At 37.6% G+C, this 16,449-nt stretch overlaps 4 protein-coding genes across 10 annotated transcripts; 2 read left to right on the forward strand and 2 right to left on the reverse strand.

Moving 5' to 3' along the window:
- The first annotated feature begins 751 nt into the window (after positions 1-751).
- Positions 752-2,149, forward strand: LOC126374598 (lipase 3-like). Its single transcript, XM_050021287.1, has one exon. It carries the CDS (start codon positions 803-805, stop codon positions 2,147-2,149), a length of 1,347 nt encoding a protein of 448 aa, XP_049877244.1. The 5' UTR covers positions 752-802.
- A 2,120-nt stretch (positions 2,150-4,269) lies between these two features.
- On the reverse strand, positions 4,270-5,180 carry LOC126374511 (dolichyl-diphosphooligosaccharide--protein glycosyltransferase subunit 4). 6 transcript variants are annotated; one of them, XR_007567434.1, is made up of 3 exons: positions 5,038-5,160; positions 4,751-4,870; positions 4,270-4,349 (listed from the first exon to the last, which is right to left on the reverse strand). XR_007567434.1 is itself a non-coding variant. In XM_050021191.1 (2 exons), exon 2 carries the CDS (start codon positions 4,855-4,857, stop codon positions 4,753-4,755), a length of 105 nt encoding a protein of 34 aa, XP_049877148.1. In that variant the 5' UTR covers positions 4,858-4,870; positions 5,109-5,180; the 3' UTR covers positions 4,751-4,752. The 6 variants fall into 6 exon arrangements, 4 of the variants coding, with proteins under 4 accessions (XP_049877148.1, XP_049877144.1, XP_049877145.1 ...); XR_007567435.1 differs by having other exon boundaries at positions 5,109-5,130; XM_050021191.1 differs by lacking the exon at positions 4,270-4,349 and having other exon boundaries at positions 5,109-5,180.
- Positions 5,181-5,345: 165 nt separating this feature from the next.
- Positions 5,346-7,756, forward strand: LOC126374359 (uncharacterized). Its single transcript, XM_050020967.1, has 2 exons — positions 5,346-5,649; positions 5,897-7,756. The coding sequence occupies exons 1-2, from the start codon at positions 5,515-5,517 to the stop codon at positions 7,376-7,378; spliced, it is 1,617 nt and encodes a 538-aa protein (XP_049876924.1). The 5' UTR covers positions 5,346-5,514; the 3' UTR covers positions 7,379-7,756.
- Positions 7,757-8,823: 1,067 nt separating this feature from the next.
- On the reverse strand, positions 8,824-16,049 carry LOC126374395 (RNA 3'-terminal phosphate cyclase). 2 transcript variants are annotated; one of them, XM_050021023.1, is made up of 9 exons: positions 15,864-16,049; positions 15,671-15,788; positions 14,732-14,858; positions 14,043-14,228; positions 13,342-13,480; positions 11,415-11,533; positions 10,578-10,725; positions 9,566-9,676; positions 8,824-8,975 (listed from the first exon to the last, which is right to left on the reverse strand). In XM_050021023.1, exons 1-9 carry the CDS (start codon positions 15,903-15,905, stop codon positions 8,886-8,888), a joined length of 1,080 nt encoding a protein of 359 aa, XP_049876980.1. In that variant the 5' UTR covers positions 15,906-16,049; the 3' UTR covers positions 8,824-8,885. The 2 variants fall into 2 exon arrangements, with proteins under 2 accessions (XP_049876980.1, XP_049876981.1); XM_050021024.1 differs by lacking the exons at positions 15,671-15,788; positions 15,864-16,049 and adding an exon at positions 14,947-15,151.
- Between the last annotated feature and the right edge of the window lie 400 nt (positions 16,050-16,449).

Consider the following 16,449-nt stretch of genomic DNA (forward strand, 5'->3'; position numbering starts at 1 on the left):
AACCGGGACCAGTCTTATTAAATTGTAGCTGTACTTATATCACTAAATAATAGCTAGATCTAGCTATAAAGTGGCTAAGCTAAGTTAGCTTCTGGCAGCTATGTTTTTAAGTCCCCCCATGTAATAGGAGTCGAGCATATTGTCGTTAACCGGGCATAAATACTGGAAACCACGTGATATAATTTTTTATGATCCATAACGTGAATTCAAACTCACAAAGTCGAATTCAGTGATTTAGACACCGTGCCGAGATTCGAAAACGTTCTCCGTACAGAAAAAGGTATTATTATCGTGAAATGTGTGGTTTATAAATAATAATAAGTGAATTTTATTGATTGCTCGGTAAAGCGTGGGTGTTAAGCCTGTATTGCGATGAATAAGTACTTCTGACTAGCCCAATTAGGAATATAGTCGTGAACTTTTTTTTATAAACAATTTGTCTATTTTAATCTACTGTGTGTCGTTCCTAACTGTTAGTGCGGTATTATTTTCAACCCATTGTTGTTGTTTATACCTACACGTTCGCGGAATTCCATTTAGGTACATCATCTCCGTACTTGGGTAGGTATAATGTTCAGTAGACCTACGGAATACGAGCAAAACGCAAGGTGTAATGCAATGATACACAAACGTACGAAATAACCAGTTTAACGTCACAGCAAAAAATAATAAGTCTTGAGTTGAAGGCCATTGTGTGAGAGGACTGTCTGTCATTAGTTCAGTATAGTTGGATATCATGTACGGTGTCATTAAAACGTGCGTTTTTGTGCTTGTCGCGTCGTCTAGCGGACAGTTGCTAGACATGTACTTCCCAAGGTTGGGTAACATCGCGCGGGAAGCTTTTACACAGTTCAACAAGCTACCAACAGCCCAACGCACCACCAAGATCACAGGTGACATCATATCAGACTCCCTAGAAGCACTTACCAGTCTCCCGCTAGCTGTAGCACGCGCGCTCGGCAGTGGCCAAGACCTTCCTCAGCCAATAATCTCCAACAAAAACAACCTCGACTTAGCCTCCGTAGCTGCTGATTTCAGAGCAGGAAGCGGCAACGAAGATGCTGTTCTGACTATCGAAGAACTCATACAGAAATACGGATATAAGTTTCAAAGACACCAAGTCGTCACTGAAGATGGTTATGTCTTGACGCTATTCAGGATACCTAGCAACGGGTCTGTTGTCTTCCTCATGCATGGTCTAATAGCCAGTTCTGATGACTTCGTGACGGCTGGGCCGGAATCCGGGCTGGCATATCTTCTAGCCAAGGAAGGGTTCGACGTGTGGATGGGCAACGCGCGCGGCAACAAACATTCCCGTCATCACATCGATTTAGTTCCTTCACAAGCACAATTTTGGAAGTTCTCTTGGCATGAAATTGGTTATTACGATCTCCCGGCTATGATAGACTATATCCTCAACGTGACTGGTAAGACGACTTTGAAATACGTCGGCCATTCGCAAGGAACCACGATATTCTTCGTGATGGCATCGGAGAAGCCGGAGTATAATGCGAAGGTTGATATTATGGTGGCGCTGTCTCCTGTTGCTTTCATGTCGCATACAAAGTCGCCAGTGGTTCGTCTCTTGGCAGTAGGCACGGGCCCCTTACATGCAATTGCAAAAACGGTTGGGATCTACGAAGTCTTCGCGGATACGCAATTCTCCAGGAGTTTGAAAAGACTGATGTGCGGTTACGGGCCTGTATCGGAACTTTTGTGCACGAACCCTATTCTTTTGGTGGTAGGTTTTAGCTTTGTGCACCTCAATACGACCAATCTGCCTGTTGTGTACGGCCACACTCCTTGTGGATCGTCTGTGAAGCAGTTCGCTCATTTCGGTCAAGGAGTCCTTTCTGGGGAGTTCAGGCAATACGATTATGGAGCTGTTGAGAATCTGAAAATGTATGGTTCTAAAACACCTCCTGAGTATAAACTTGAGAATATTAATACCCCAGTGGCGTTGTTCTATAGTGATGCGGATTGGTTGGCTCAGCCTGCTGACGTAGCAAAACTATACGCCGAGTTAGGTAACGTGATAGACACGTACCAAGTACCTTATGACATGTTTAATCACATGGATTTTCTACTAGCAACAGATTTCAAGAAAATAATTTATAATAGACTAAGACAATTGTTGAATGAAACATAGAACTTACGTAGCAACTACATATTAACTGTGATAGAACACGTAATACCTTTATAGGTACTATGATTTGGGGCGCTCGACGCTGTGATACTTAAAGTACTTATCTATAAAATAAAGTGCATGTTTCTTAGAGCCTTATACTTGTTAATATTAATATTATTTTTTCAAATTTTCATAACCACCTGCCCTGCCTTTGCACCTCGCTCCTTCGACCCCCGCCACGTTAGGATTACTTACAGCTGTGTTTTTAGTGCCGTTTAATAGGGGGCGAGCCTATTGCCATTAACCGGGCACAAATCCTGGAAACCACCACGTGGTTTCATCAATTATCTATGATCTAAATATGAATATAAAGTCGAATTCTCTGGTTTAGAGGCTGAGCCGAGCCGGGATTTGAACCCGTCACCACGATGTTAATTTATCATTATTCGAATAGGGATAGCCGGATTCTACTATAATTTTTATATTACTTATTTATTATTTCACCTTAGCAGTCAGACACAGGATATTGAATTGCAACAATTGCGAAACAATACAAGAATCAAATACCTACCTACACATTGTTTTGATTAAAGTAAAACGCGTGGCCTAAAAACTAATTTGTAAATTTTAATTACATAGAAACTGACGCCCGTAAACCCTAATGGAGTAGGCTGAGTCAAAGTGTACCCAATTTTGATGCGAAGTCCTAGGATGGATAATGGATATCATGAACATTATAGTCCAGGTGACCTACCGTCTAGCACCTGTATGTATAACGGGTCCATCATTTTCGAACTTTTAGAAGGTACTCAGACTCTATCTTTGTTCTTACGCCATACCCGACATTCCCATACATATATTTCTTTTATTTATTACTTAAAATAGGTACAAAGCCCAAGAAATGTGTGCTCAGCGTAACCGAATGGGAAGAAACTTATACGGAATGTTTGTTGTGGCATTTAGTTGTACAAAACATATAAAACCCAAATGTATTCTTTATGTATACATAAGTATACAGGCCTCATCCGTCTGTTTCAGACGATTCATAACCATCAAGCCAAGCCAGTCCTGGAGCGACAAATTCTATCGCAAACTCTACAGGAGAAACATAATTTAAAATGCTTTAGCTGGACGCTTCAAATATTAGGTATGTTATGTTGGTTTTTTTCCGCTCACGCTGTTTAGTAGTAGGCTTTACACTATGGTCTAGCATATATGCAAACTGTAATACTGTACGCATTTAGTTATTAAGTATATTATTCGTTCGTTGTCAATTTTCGAATTAGAATGTGTCTCAGATTCAAAGAAAAAATGCGCCTGAAAATACTTTTATAGCAAATTATTGTTAGATAAACGATTATTAAGGAAGGTAGGCGCCTAAAAATGGTCTTTCTAAGCTGATTCTTTACAGTTCTGCAGAGAAAAAGGAAATGAAGTGCACAAAGACTACTATTGTCACATTTATGTTATAAGCAAGTCCTAAATTATCATTGTATGATGATATAGGGGCTCGATCATTGACACAAGTGGCGTAGTCAGATCGCGCGGTCTGACCAATGGAAATATTCCCATTGTAAAAACTCTTTTAATGGAAATGACACTGGCTGCTTTTATTTTTCAAATTGTTCTTTCTTGTACTCTGGTCTTATCTGCCTAAAGATTTTTTACTGGCCCAAAGTGGGAACATTACCATCACACTAGTGTCTTCATTAACGACTTCATACTTTTCAATCCGCTGGTATGAATAATAAAGAATAAAAATGTATTGCCAGTAACAGTTTTCTATAAGAACTAGGTAATTATGAATATTACGAATACGGGCAAAAGGAAATGGTTCAGCTTGTGCCGTGATGAGTCCATGCATGTATGTGCACACGTGATGCAGCAGGCCGCTTCACACACACCTCTTCTCCCAGAAGGGATAGACCCTTCTAACAGTAAAGGTGAACGCGCTCGTAGACGCAGGAGCCGCACACGCCCGTCAGCACAGTATTTTACGATAAAATGCGGGTCGTGCGGCGTGGATCGGTGCGCGACGTTGCATACGATGTCATACAAACATTTATAAAATGACGTGATTTATAAATTGACGCGAGCGTCTTACTCCACATTATAAAAGTTGTGGGCAATAAAACAAGTAATTATAAGGCGATTTTATTTACATCTTAAAGTAAATTGCAGAATGTTGTGTAGAATAAAAAATGTTAATAGTTGTGCACATCTGAAACAAACAAAAAGTTTTATTAGTCTTATTTTGTACAACACATTATATTTATACCCGTAATTTGTATTGGGTTAGACAGAGCTACCAAATTAATAAACATGAGTAAAGAACATACAAGAAAAAAAAAGCTGAGAAGTATGTCAGGACCGAATATGTGTGTAAAGATCAAAACACCTTTTTTTCAGGGTCCCCAAGTGTTGTGTTGAGGTCATTGGCCTCCTATATGGCAAGAGTAGAATGCTGTTACCTATATCAAACTCGGTAATGTGAATAATCAGTAACATACACACATACCTACATAAACTCGCCTACAAACTTTCAATAATAATCCTGACGCCAAAGTTGATGAGTTTGATCACTGATCTCACAACTCGCACATGATATAGAGAAGCACTTACATTTATTTAGAACTATTTGCGTTGATATAATGGTAGAGGATGACCAGCAGAAAGATGGATACACCCAGGATGTTGGAGAACACAGCTAACTGAATGTCGGAGATCATATTACTGGATTAGCTGAAACAAATCAATAACTATTTACATATCAAAGGTACTTGAGCTCGCATGATTACTAAAACTTGATAATTCTTGTAAATTTTACGCCCTGTATTGTTAGGTTATAATTTCCTACTTGATATCTTTTCAATGTTTTCAATCCAAATAGAAGAGCGATTGTAACTTACTTCGTTTACTGTACTGATATAAATTAGCAGTATGTAATACGAATTTAATATTTTTATTGCAATCCACGTACCGCAAAATAATAACACGTCAATCAGTTTTTTTTATGGCGGTATTACCAAAGAGTATAGAATTTAAGGTTTTTTCACATTGGAGATACTAGGTTTTAAAAAAAGAAAATACTAGGTGTTTTTTGAAATACTAGTTACACTATACACCAACGCCGACACATAAAAAGTTCTTCTATTAATTCCAATTTGAATGGTAGGAATTCAAAATACTTCTTAAATGGCAACATTTAAAAACTCATAAACTTTTTTGTTTTGATTGTCAAATTTTACGTTTTCGGTTGGAATTCGGTCACATCACAGAATTTGAGGGTGTTTTCGATGTAAATATCATTATTATTATGAGTTAGATAAACGTCCGATGAAACAACATATACAGTTTTACATGATACCATAAGTTGAACCTGGAAAATGTATTTATCTAGCATTAGTTCGCGCTTACTTCTATACGACACGAACAGTTGGGATTTGAAAAAGTCTTACGGGTGTTACGATGGTATTTTGCGGGATATATCTTGGAGTGATGATAGCAAGTACATGTTACAGGTAAATATCTATATTTTCGGAATATCTTATGCCTCGTATTTGTAGCTTGTTCGACCTAGTTATCGTCATATTGTTAAAGATTAGGTGTGCCGAGATAAATTAGGTCTATTGTTTGAAGTCAGTCATAATATAATTAGTTTAATCGAGCATATCACACTAATGTTTATAATACATATGTAGTTAATGTGTCATGGTTTGTATGGCTCTTGTTACATCATGAAATAAAAATAAAATTATTTTTTTCCAGGTGAATGCTAAAGGGCTTATAGAGATACTAAGTGCGGCCGAGTACGACGTGCGCAGTTTACAGCATGTGCCATTGAAAGACACATGGTCGGCCAGTTTCCATCGCGAAGGCCATCGCAACATTGCTATAGGCACCAAGAGTGGCAATGTTTTAATATGGGACACTAAAAACAAGACCATCACCAAAACATTCCCAACACCATCACATCAATGTAGTGTCAACTTTATCAGTTATAATGCTAAGAACACAAGTCTAGCTGCATCGATGCATAGTGGTGACACCATCATCTACGGCCTCGTCTCTAACATTCCCGTTTTAACTGTAAAACTGTTGTGTTCAAAAAGTATTTCAGCTATGAAGTTTCACCATGAATCAAGGTCGTTGCTAGGTCTAGCCACTGAAGAAGGCCATATGGTCCTGAGGGATATCACCACGAACAAAGATAAAGCTTTCTTTGAAAATGTGCATGCATCCCCTGTCACTGATTTTGTATACTCTCTTGTTAACAAAGACGTCATGTTATCCAGTGGCTATGACAAAGTAATGCATGTGTATGATGTAAGACTGCAAAATGTTGTTTCAACGATTCGGACATCGTATACATTAACTTCACTGGCTATAAGTACCGATAACCATGTTGCACTTGGCACTAAAAATGGAGTGATCATGGTATATGATTTGAGGGATCTGACAAGTCCTATGAAGATACTCAAGGGTCATGAAGAAGAAGTACGAAGGGTCACCTTCCAGCCAACACGCAAGAAGTTGTTCTCGACAGAGGTCAGCTTGCGAGAAGAAAATGAGCCCGGTTCGTCACCTATTAAAATAAAATCACCAATTCAGACCAACAGGACTTCAGACATGTTTTATATAAATGACACTCCTCCGAAGACTACGGTAAATGTATCGAGTCCTGGAGACAACAAAGCTGATTCCTTCCTCGTTATGATGGGTTTGGATAAATCAAATAATTTATTGGATGAAGATACAAACCGCCTATCTCCAGGCAAAGAAAAGAAAAGTGATAAATATGAACGATACAGCCAAATTAATGCAGAGAAAGATTTGAGCAAGGCTTCGACTCCACTCAACGTCAATAACAAGAAGGCTGAACACTTTAGTTTTTCTTCACCAGTCTGTGCTATGAACGGTGTCCCGGATGACGGATTGTGTTCCAACAATGATGTGAAACATTTGAGTCCTACGAATAATTTTGTGCCCAACATTGACACTAAGACTATGGAAGAACTGAAAGATTTCATCAAGTTAAACGTTGCGGATTTAGCTGATGACAACCGCAACTATTTCCTGCATGTCATGATGGCTTTAACAAAACAGAAGCTGTTCCTGGAGAAGCAGCTTGCCACAATGAACGAGCAAATGAGGCTCCTTATGCACAACCAGACGGCTCTGGTCGAAACAAACCGAAAACTTGCCATGGAAATAGACCAGTTGAAGACTCACAAAAATCATAGCAAATAAATGCAAAAACAGTATCTAGTATTAATTTAAATTAAACATATATTGAACAAATAATAATACATGTAAAATCCTCAAGATAATAATGAATTTACATAATGTTTGTGATGTTAGTAATCAGAGATGAATTTAAAAACATTCCTAGAAATATGTTTTAATAGTGCCAAAATGGTGTGAAATCTATCACAAAAACTAAAAATAGGCAGTTAATTAAGTGTGCCATGTTATTTGTAAATGTACTTTTGGATAATGTTATAACTCATAAGTCCCAAATTGCCCCATTAACTGTGTTTACATTTATCTTGTGTTATTTGTTATAGATGAATTAGATAGGTGTGAATTCAAAGAAAGTTGTGAAAAAATAAAAAATTCTGAGCACTAGTTCATTGTTTTCTGTTACACTCATTGTTCCATCTATTATACCCTTTGTCAAACCACATCTGCGGGCTTAGCACCGTAAGCACGCGACTCTCTCGCCGCGACAGAGATCATCTGTCTCTTTCTGTGCAGTACTCTGAGAGAGTGACGGGTGACGTATGTCGAGGCGAGAAAGACTCGCGCGCTTACAGTGCTAAGTGTCCGCTGTTATAGGTCCCGGCAAACTTCTTGAGCATCGACCTTGACTGCGCACAACCGAATTTTAGATCTCTTTGGTGGTGCGGTACGAGGCGCGGGGGCGGGTGAGTCCCGCAACGACCGGCTATTAGTAGATCAGTCGATACTTCCCCCGCGCACTCTCGTCTTCGTCCCTTTGACTCCCGAATACACTTGCGTGCAGTGAAACTGTCACGTTTTTGTTATTGCTCTTTTGTTAGTTTTTTTTTGTTATTGCTCATTTGTTTAAGTTTAAGAATTAGTTACTAGCACGAGATAGACCTCATCGAGGTAGACATAGATGTCTACAGATCCAAAACCTAGCACTAGTTCTGGTATTTCTGGTTTCAACCTCATGGAAGGAATATCATACTTACCTGACGATTCGTTTTTTATTTAATATAATATAAGTTTTAATAAATTATAATAAATAATATAAGTTTAGTTTTATTTACATAATTAAATAATATAATAATAATTGGTCTTTTTAATGAATTTAAGAAAATAATCAAAAGTTTTTTTTTTTGCACGGAAGTGTAGGTGCGCGAACTTTCCCCCACTACGACACTGATGCTCAAGAAGTTTGCCGGGAGTTATAACACTCCATCGCACTTTCCTATATTTCTATCCTTTTCTGTTACTTACAATCGTCATTTTCTAGAGCGAGAGAGAGCAACCGTACGCGGCGAAGACGATAGCGGGCTTCAGCACGCGTTCGCGCGAAAGAGATATTTCTTTTTCGCACTAACGATATACAGCTTAATACGAAAGAGACAAGAGATGTTCCATTTTAATCGTATTACAAGAGTTTCGCACACCACACTACCATACTTTAGTCATTAAAATAAACAATATTTTAAGGTTATAAAATAATTTATTGACTAGATTACAGTAAATTAGAATATAAAATAATACATCACGCAGGTGGTAGGTTGTTATTTATGAAACCTATACCGGTACATTGAATCAAGTTGTGCTCCCCACACGGCGTTATCGTGAATTTAGTCTGCAAAGAAAAACAAAGTTTAAATAATAAAACAGCAACTGTCAATTTGCTGACTAGAGTTATTCCTTGTTCTATGCTAGAGTCCGCGTCACGAAAAAAGTTGCGGCCGCGGCGCTGGCATCGCAGTATCTGCATAAAATTATTCCGATTTGTCATATAGGTAGTTCCATAGAAATCCGCGGACTTCTTTCGTTTTCGCGGACTCTTACAACAGATTAATTTCCAACTAGTCAAACCAGTTACTATTCTAAACACCAAAACACGTATGGAAAAGCACACTGTGACGTCATAGAAAAAAAATGAAATAAAATAACGAATTTATTATTACGTTTTCCTTGATTAAAATTCATAAATACATTAAATAGAAAAAAGAAAATGTTTTTTAACAGTTTTAGATAATATGTCTTTATTTAGTAATTAGAATTTTCAAATGTGTTTTTGACATAGGATACTACCCAATTCCTTTTACCGGACTGCGGCGAAGCAAAAAGAAGGGTTATGTGTTTGACCGCTATGTATGTATGTATCATCATACATATATACATATATTCTTTCTATTACCAACATAGAAAAATACTGGCGAAGCTCACCTTAGCAATAGTTTCAGCTATGTAGATAGCAGTCTGCGTGTGTAGCGTAATTTCTCCCGCCTTAACAGTAGACTTGCCTGCCGCTAGAGCCATGTAGATTATCAGCTGGTCCTGAAATCATTATGAGAACCATTGAAATATGCTCGTTCGTCTAACAAAAAGGTCAGTGAGAGGCCCAGCATTGGGACATAGTCGTGAGCTTATGTGAATACTGCTAAATAGATAACTTCAAACATATATAAAACCACGCACGTATTCCCTGAGGGGTGGGCAGAATCACAATCATGGAATGAAGAATAATACTACGTATAGAACGGTAACTCTTCGCCCCGCACCAATTCGTATCGGGCGCGGATCAGGGGGGGGGGGGGGGTTAAAATTAAAAAGGCCACATCAAAGCAATTCACCTAAAAAAACAATATTACTATTTGACATTTATTTGCATTACGCACTTACTTTTTTATGCGCAAATGTCAAATTGCAATATTGTTTTTTTCGATGAATTGCTTTGATGTGACCTTTTTACCCCCCTGATTTACCACACCCCCTCTGGGTCTCACTTTAGTCTAGATGGCCGTAAGCCGTTAAGCAGTAAGGGAGCGTGTTGTCTGTCTCCCTCACACATGCGCGTTAGACGGCACACGTAAGAAACAAGATTTTTGTACGATTTTTGACTTATCTATTTTTGTTCTTCAATAAATAATCAAATATTATGGATATAAACCTGTGCCCAGCAATAGGACGTATGTCATCAGTCATCGCATATGGGATATTTATGTATGTAAGCATACACAAGGTGTTAGTGACATCGTAACGAATACTGAAGGGGATAATTTAGACCAAGATTCTGAGTTGATATCAAGTGGGATTTTCCGTCGCAAATTTACTTTTTTTTATTATTTTCAATTCCATACTTTAATGACGGAAAATTCCACTTGATATTAACTCAGAATCATGGTCTGAATCATCCCCCTGAGTTTTCGTGACAATGTCACTAACACCCTGTATGTACCTGCACATGGCTGTCGACGCAAGCGCCACTCTCCAGCACCTTCCGTAGCTCCTCCCCAGCTTTCCTGCCCACCTCTATCGGCTCTACGCCGCGTTTGCCGAGCCCGTCGCTACCAACCACGCAGCCTGAAGTCATTTCGCCTACAAGACTGGAAAATAAATCGAAGATAATTCATTGTCGAAGTATGTTTCCGCATACAATTCAAGCATTTATGCTAGATAGAACAAGTTCATGTGGTAAAAACCAACATTCTAACATAAACAGCCTATAAACGTCCCACTGCTGGGCATATGCCTCCCCTCAATCAACTGGAGGGGGTATGGAGCATACTCCGCCATGCTGTTCCACTGCTTGTGGGTTGGTGAAAGCATTTGGGCTAGTAGACCTGGCTTAACGTGTCTTCCGAAGCACGAAATTAACTTACTTTTTCGGACAACTAAATGATTCAGCCTGCAAAGTCCTAGCCAAACAAAGGACAGTCTCACAAAGTGTTTTTCGACCGTATCCTTATCGGGAATCGAATCTGGACCTCCAGATGAGGCCAAAGTTCTAACCAGCTGTAAGTTATCTTCTGAACACTTGTGGTTCTGCCCACCCGTTAAGGATTACGGGCGTACGTTTATGTATGTATTAAAGTACTAATTAAAACACATAGTAACGGGTTCTTACCGCGTTTAAATGGAGATATGAGACTTCCGATATTTCGACACTGTTGCAAGTGCCATGATCACGGGATGAGTCTTATATCTCCATTTAAACGCGGTAAGAACCCGTTACTATGTGTTTTAATTATGATAATAACCGCGTAAACTTAAAACAATGTATTAAAGTACTTACATAATGCCGCTACAATTATCGGGCGCCATGCTTCTGTCTTCCTTGTAAACTTCTATGTTCACCTTATTGCATATATTCCGTAGTCCCTGCTTCGCGCCGTTCGCCATTTGATGCGCCATCTACCGGATAAATTAAAAAATAATTAAAGAGGATAAAAACTAGAAGCTCAATTGTAGGCGGCAGCACTGTTGAATGTTACTAAATTTTGACAGTTCTCCATAATTGACAAGCTAAAATTTGTAATAAATTGCCATAAAATGTGGAGCAACGTGGAGTGCATCCCATCTGAAGAGTTATGAAAAAGAAAAGCAGCCAGTTCTAAAAGGCAGTTTTAATTTAAAATAAAAAATTTAAAGTTTTCTTCTTTCCGATCTTTAGAGAATAAATATAACACTATGATTTTGCAGTTAAACGCTGTGCAAAGGATTATAGTATAAAAATATAACCGAAAGAATAATGTTTGTACGGGGAACTGTCAAAATTAACAACAGTAGCGACACCTGATGGGCGAAATAGGCGAATTTTTACCCTCATTACAACATTAGCTCACAACAAAATTTGAAAAATAAAATCGTTTTTAGTACGTACAATCAAGTAGACATGGAGGCTGCAAAAGATCGCGAAGAGTGGAAATCTATATGTCCGTATACACAACAGGACCCTTCGTCTGATTCGATCGACAACCAGAGTTTCACTTTCGTAATATTTAGTACCTTCCGAGTAGTGTAAGAAAAATAATAGTACCTTTACAGTTAAACAAAAAACTTGAATTAATTTCCAGCAGGACCCTCCGTGGTTTGAAGGTCTTCAGACCATTGGTGTATATCCCTGTATAGCGGTGCATTAGTACCTTCAGATTATCTTCGTTTTCTTTTAAAACAAATATTAGTTTATAAGAAATAAATCTACAAAATTTTTATACTGCCAGCAGGACCCTTTTTTGTTTTGGTGCTTTCAGTCCAGACATTCATATTTCCTAGCAGCAGTATATTAGTACTTTTCAAAAAAATATCGCTTAATTAAAAAAAAAATGTATTAAAAAGTAATAAGACTGATTCTTTATCAGAGAAAATATTCTAACACTTTTATTTATGTGATGCAACCAATGATCTACTATGATCTTTATTAACCCACGCTGAACAACGTTTGATTGATAATTTCTATTGGTAATTGTAATTTTGATTGGTAATTGTAATTTTGATTGATAATTCCTAATGTAAATTTTTGTAAATATAATTTATTTTTTGTTATAATTTTCATTGTGTTTTCCTTTTTGACGATATTAAACTACGTACCTACCTAATATAACATGAAAACTGATTTTTATTTCATTGGTTGCATCACATAAATAAAAGTGTTAGAATATTTTCTCTGATAAAGAATCAGTCTTATTACTTTTTAATACATTTTTTTTTAATTAAGCGATATTTTTTTGAAAAGTACTAATATACTGCTGCTAGGAAATATGAATGTCTGGACTGAAAGCACCAAAACAAAAAAGGGTCCTGCTGGCAGTATAAAGATTTTGTAGATTTATTTCTTATAAACTAATATTTGTTTTAAAAGAAAACGAAGATAATCTGAAGGTACTAATGCACCGCTATACAGGGATATACACCAATGGTCTGAAGACCTTCAAACCACGGAGGGTCCTGCTGGAAATTAATTCAAGTTTTTTGTTTAACTGTAAAGGTACTATTATTTTTCTTACACTACTCGGAAGGTACTAAATATTACGAAAGTGAAACTCTGGTTGTCGATCGAATCAGACGAAGGGTCCTGTTGTGTATACGGACATGAAATCTATTAATCGAGCCGTAGTACATTCCAACAATTGGATTACAAGAACAAGTAGACATTAATTTTTTTCGTTACAGTGTCACTAATTAATTACTCCACAAGGTGTTATTTGTATAAAATAACTTACTCCTATCGGCAAGGTACCAGCGACGAAGCTCCACCCGTGTACGCCCCTAAGGTCCCCTCGCTCCGTGACGTCCACAGCCTGGAGACATCGGACGGGAGTCACCTCGATTTTTACTTGACCACCGCCTTTCGGATAGTAACTGATGAATAATGAAATGAAAATGAAATATTGAAAATGAAAATATTTTATTTCACTTTACAAAGTAAATTCTAAGTTAGGGTTGATGACTCCTATTAAGCATAAAAGCCTGTGTTAGGAGAATAATGTGTAATAGTTCAATATTTTAGATGACACTTAAGAAAATGGCATCCAAACCGTTATTTATTATTAATTTTGAATACGTTATAGTGACTAAGATTGAGAAGGGAATGTTAGGTTGGTTTGGACACGTAGGACGGATGAAGGATAATAGAATTGCAAAAGCAAAAGTTGATGGTAGGGCTGGCAGAGGAAGACCGAGAAGGACTTACGATGACCAAATTGGAGATGTCCTTAGAAAAGGTTCAGTACGATCTACTCTGAACCGGCGTGCGTGTATGAAGCGATTGATGAATGTGGAGGAAGCAAGAGAAGTGTGTCAGGATCGAAGCAAATGGAATTCTATAGTCTCTGCCTACCCTGGTGGGAAATAGGCGTGAGTTTACGTATGTATGTATGTTGAATACGTTATTTATCATTCAAGTCAAATAACTAAGACTAACCCTCTCCTTAGTACGTCAAGAGAGAAGTCTCCACCGAACTTGTTGAGCATGTACCGGAACACCTCGCCCATGTAGTCGACCTGCGGCGCCATGTCCGCGTTGGTGCCTCCGCGCAGAGACACGCTCACCGGCGCAGGCGCAAGCAGTGCGCATGGCAGCGATACTTGGATCAGCAGGCTTATTGAACTGAAATATTACTTATTTATTGTATTTTATTTATTTACTTATAGTAATAAATACTAATTTATTATTTAGTGTGAAAATTAACGTATTTAATAAGGGTAAAGAATTACGGCGAGCATGCATGAAGTCTTTGATGAGAGTAGAAGTAGCAAAAGTGGTTTATTTATTTATAAAATACAGCCACATCACCTTTATCAGGATCTAGAAACTCTAGAGAGTAAGTGGAAATCTGTGGTGTCTGCCTACCCCAACAGCAATAGGCGTGACCTTATGTATGTATAATTATAAAGAATTGCACTTAAGCTGATTTATCAGAAAGAAGCGAAAGTGGTGTGTTAGGATCATGGTGTATCTGGTATTTTTATTTATTTATTTATAAAAAAGTACACCAACAGCTTATATGATAAAACATTAAATAAAATAAAAGTTACATAAGCCAATAACATGGTAAGTGGGATTCTGTGGTCTATGGTAATCCATGCGATTTCATGTTTGAGTTAACTCACCCAGCAGTCATAGTATCCGCAATATACTGCCCTCCACTGAGCTTGCCAGGAATGAATTCAATCTCTGTGGAGCCAATACTGGCGCCCTTCAACCTGGCCTGGCACATTTGAGCCACCAGCTCTATACCTTTAGAAAACATAAAAGTTTTCAAGTTAATTTTAATGTTAATTTGGAATTGAATTGGATTTGTATTTTTTGTATATGAAGTGGATACCTCGCACTGTACCCTGTTAAATGTAACATGGAAAATGATTTATCTCCCATCTCCTTCATGCTAAGCTGTTTACTGTTAGTGCAAAAGAGATATATCTCTTGTCTCTTCACACTAAGCACTGTACTATATCTCTGTCCTGCTGTCAATCTAATCATGTTTCTAGTATTCTGGTCATGTATCTTTACAATAGGCTAGTTTCCAACTAGTCAAATCAGTTACTTTTTACTAAACGTCAAAACACGAAATTACTATGGAATTTGTATGAAAAAGCACTCTGTGACGTCATAGAAAAAGTGACAAAATGTCGGACTTATTATTACGTTTTTCTTGATTAAAATTCATAAATAAGTTTAATAGAAAAAAGAAAATGTTTTTCGTTAGTTTTAGATGTGTCTTTATTTAGTAATCAGAATTTCATAATTTATCTTGAACCTAGTACACGACCCAATTCTATACCATTCAAATCTATGTATATCTCGAGAATCAATAATTTTAATCTTATCTTACTAGCTAATATTGAATACGATTTCAAATACAACACACACTACACTACTTTTGATTTATATCAAAATTACGATTTATAACACAAACACACACACAAGCATACTCAACATGCAGACGCCCTAATGCACGGTATCCGTTATCTGAATTACATTTATAAGATATATTCTTTATAAACGATATGTCATTCATTTTAATTTCATTACACATTATTGCACCATACCTTTTAAATGTTGAGCGGCCAGCCCCGGCCTACTCCTGTTAGCTCGAATGTTTGTGACTCTCACGGGAATACCCAATATCGCACTCAAAGATACTGATATACGCAGTATTTGACCACCCTAAAATATTAAGATAAATAACTTTAATAATGTAAACAAGACGAACACTTAAAGTGGAATAGTTCGCCGGCTTACCCCTTCAAGCACACTTCCGTCGATTTCTAAGATTTCAGACATGGTACTAAAGGACTTTTTGCAAAGTTGGATTATAATATTTGTATATCGATTAAGTTTCACTTTATTTAATTAATTTTTCGTTTAGTATATTAGTGCTTCTGTGTAGTAAACAGCTGTTTGAATGTAATTGGAATGAAAAATCTAAATGACTGACACAACTGTAATGTTGCTAGTACCGATAAAAAAATCCTACCAGTAACTTTGATTGGTCGATCAGTGGTCTTACTGGCTTGTTTTCTGTGTGAAAAATCGGAAAAAATAGTAAAATAGGTATTGTACCCAGTTATTAAAAAAAAAACAAGGTAGTGTGCAGTTATGTGCCGTTCCCGGGAATGTTCCCAAAGTGGGAATGTTCCCTTTGTGAAAACTCTTTAATAGTAAGGACACTGGCTGCCTTTCTTTTTCGGATTGTTCTTTCTTGTACTCTGGTCCCAGTGGAGCTGATAGCGAGAAGCGCTGTATGAGAAAAAACGTCGACCGCATCGGCGGAGTCGGTATCAGGGTCCTGCAGTGCTGGTTATCGCGAGCTCATTGTCCGCCTCTA

Source organism: Pectinophora gossypiella, chromosome 17, assembly GCF_024362695.1.
Source record: "Pectinophora gossypiella chromosome 17, ilPecGoss1.1, whole genome shotgun sequence".
Lineage (NCBI taxonomy): Eukaryota > Metazoa > Arthropoda > Insecta > Lepidoptera > Gelechiidae > Pectinophora > Pectinophora gossypiella.